The sequence below is a fragment of the Carlito syrichta genome, unplaced genomic scaffold (assembly GCF_000164805.1).
Source record: "Carlito syrichta isolate Samal-C Ts95f unplaced genomic scaffold, Tarsius_syrichta-2.0.1 Scaffold236645, whole genome shotgun sequence".
Classification (NCBI taxonomy): domain Eukaryota; kingdom Metazoa; phylum Chordata; class Mammalia; order Primates; family Tarsiidae; genus Carlito; species Carlito syrichta.
In genome coordinates, this window is record NW_007180741.1 from 85,542 (window position 1) to 88,839 (window position 3,298).

Consider the following 3,298-nt stretch of genomic DNA (forward strand, 5'->3'; position numbering starts at 1 on the left):
ATACCTAACCCTTAACTGTACCCTACAATATCATAATAAAAAATATTGATTAAAAAAAAAAGAGTGGAGTGGATAAAGAAAATGTGATGCATATACACGATGGAATATTATGCAGCCATAGAAAAAATGAAATCATGTCTTTTGCAGCAACATGGATGCAGTGGGAGGCCATTATTTTACGCTAATTAATGCAGAAACAGAAAGCCAAGTACCACATGTCCTCACTTATAAGTGTGAACTAAGTGCTGGGTACACACAGACATAAAGACAAGAACAACAGATACCTGGGACACTTCAAGGAGGAATGGAGGAGGACAAGGTTTGAAAACAACCTATTGGGTAACATGTTCACTATTTGGGTGTCATTTTCTATGGAAGCCCAAACCTCAGTATCATACAATATACCCATGTATTAAACTTATGCATGTACCTCCTGAATTTAAAAAGTTTAAAAAGAGCCCAGATGAAATATATTCACTTGTGACTATCAGAGCTACTGGGTCCCTCATGTTTTTGTTCTATATTATTTTTCTCTAGTTAAAAAATAATAATCAACAATACCATGTATCACTTTAAAAAGATATGACCCAGTCCCTTCCCAAATGCTCACAGCCTATAAGAGACAGACATGCAGTTATCAGGCTCCCTGGGACATGTCGTATCAAGAAAGTTTAAAGAAATGGGAGCCAAGGCTGGAGGGAGGTCGTGGGGACTCCACAGAGGACATAGATTTAGATGAACCATTTTCTAATTTTGGGAGCAGAGATAGGAGGATAGGAGGACTATTCTCATACAGGGGAAGCTTGTGATGAGGTGCCCAGGCAGGCCTGGAGAGTGGCAGTGTAAGGAGTCATACAATTCCTAAGTCTGCCCTGGGCCTAGGAACACAGGCTAATGCAGAGAGTAAAGGGTCATCCAAGGGGTGGGAAGCAGGGCAATGGTCCCCCAAGATGCCCACGTCCTAATCCCAGAAACTATGAAGGTGTTATTTGGCATGGCAGGTGAAATTTGAGGTTGCAGATGGAATTACGGTTGCTAATCAGATGGTGGAGATGGGAGATTATCCTGGATTATCTGGTGGGTCCAATGTAATCACAGGGGCTCTTGTTAGCAGAGAAAGGAGGCAAAAATATCAGAGTCAGAGTGAAAGAGATGTGAGAAGGAGTCAGCCTGCCATTTCTGACTTTGATGGTGGAGGAAGGGGCCGAGAGCCAAGGAATGCAGGTGTCCTCGAAAAGAAAAGGCAGGAAAGCAGTGAATGGTACCAATGTCACCCTAAAACTCAAGCTGGAACCAGCAGATGCAGGAAAAGCTCTTTACTTCTCCCCCAACTGCCTAAAATTAGAATCATAATTTCCCTTTTGTAAAGGAAGTTTACTTTTACAAAGGAAATTGTTATTTGTAAAGATGTCTTCTACCAGAAAGAGAGCTACTCCCCCAAATAACTCTGATCACCTGAGATAAGAGTTTCTACATGATGAAACAACATTAATTCATCATATGTTTCTTCCCCTCCCCTTCCCATTATTTGCCTCACTGTCCAGTAAACCAACCCCCCTTTTCCGTTGTATAGCCTAAGATAGTGGGTAAGCCTCAATCATCAGGGTGCCTCTTACAATACAGTTGTTCCTAGACCCATGACTAGATTACATCCTGATCAATTCATTGTAATTCAAATTCACTGTTAAATCAAAAATGCATTTAATACATCTAACCTACCAAAAAATCATAACTAGTTCCCAGAGCAATCAAGTGTCACATTATTTCCAGACCGACTTTGAGTGCTGGAATAAAATGACAAGGTAAGACAAAGGGGGCACTTCTAGAAAAGTCAGAAAGAGAGCAGAGATCTGCTCTAAGGAGTTCAGGTTTTAGTGCTACTCTTATCTGGCTACAATCTCCTATGGCCACTGCAAACCCAGGGCTGTGGACTGGTACTGTCAGTGGCCTGTTAGGAACCAGTCGCACAGCAAGAGGTGAGCAGCAGAGTGGGGGGGGGAGCAAAGTTCAGATCAGAAGTGGCATTAGGTTCTCATAGGAGCGAGAACCCTAGGTGCTCACTCCTTAGGAGTGTGACAGTACATCACCTCCCATACCCCTCCATCCATAGAAGAATTGTCTTCCACAAGACCAGTCCCTGATGTCAAAAAGGTTGGGAGCCACTGCAAGTCACCCTCAAGGAGAGCCCCAACAATGTGAGAGAGAGTCAAGCATGCGTACCCCCTTTAGTTCTGCTGAATAATTCAGGATTTGCTCCATGTGAAGATCATCCAAACCAAATCGGTATTTCAGATCAGACTGGACTTTCTGTGGATTCCGTACCACATTCTGCAGGGACAGGTGGTATGCAAACGCTGTGGAAAAAAAAAAAGATTTACAGTGTAAGTTGTTTGACTCGTTTGATGTCTCTAAAGTAATTCAGAAAATAACAACATTTTCACTTCTAAAGGAAAAGCAGATGAGGACCCAATACCATTTGGGCATCAAATAGGAAAAGCAAAGAGAAGCTAATACTTGCTGCTGTGGAGAATCAAGTGAGATGCCATACACTCCCTGGCATAAATGATTGCAAAGTTTCTAGACAGTCATTTGAAAACATATTTCAAGAGGTATATACAATTCAAATCATAGAATCCAATAAATTCTCTTCTAAACATTTATCTCAAGAAACAAAATTAGATACCTGAACAAAAATCAATGTACAACAATACTGCTGCATTGGTTTGATACTGATTAAATATTGAAAACCAGTTACATGTCTAATATCAGGGGAAAGGATCAATTACAGCATATTTATAGCACAAAATACCATGGAGTCTTTAAAACCATATTCCCCCAAATCATTTGAAATCATAGGAAAAGTTTCCCACAATTCAGGTAATCAAGGTATGAAATGCTTAAGCTACCCAAATAACCCAGCAGAACTGTCAAGAAATGACATTCCCAAAATATAAGTTCAAGACACCCACAATTTGACAAAATCTCTTGGGAGTATAGCGTAGCTATTGCAAAAATAAAAACACACAGTTTCCAAGGTGAATATTCAACTAAAAATCTAGTACCACTAGATCACTTCAGATCATGATTCAACATCCATTTACTGAGCCCCTGCATTTGCCAGCCCCTATAAAACCATTTTCGCGTGTGTGATCTCATAGGATCCTTATATTCATGCTGTGAGGTCTACAGAAAAGGCATAATTGATGATATTTACCAAAATAAAGTCAAGTGAAAGGGGACTTCAGGCTGGGCTCGGTGGCTCAGCCTGTAATCCTGCGCCTTTGGGAGGCTGAGGTGA

At 41.0% G+C, this 3,298-nt stretch overlaps 1 protein-coding gene across 1 annotated transcript in view; it reads right to left on the reverse strand.

The window, feature by feature from the left end:
- Window positions 1-3,298, reverse strand: part of ABCA13 (ATP binding cassette subfamily A member 13) — a gene marked incomplete at its 3' end in the record, with an annotated part of 147,999 nt that overhangs the window by 80,682 nt on the left and 64,019 nt on the right. Inside the window, exon 8 of the mRNA XM_008051823.1 lies at window positions 2,221-2,354. Coding sequence (XP_008050014.1) covers window positions 2,221-2,354 — 134 coding nt within the window. The remainder of the gene's footprint in view (window positions 1-2,220; window positions 2,355-3,298) is intronic.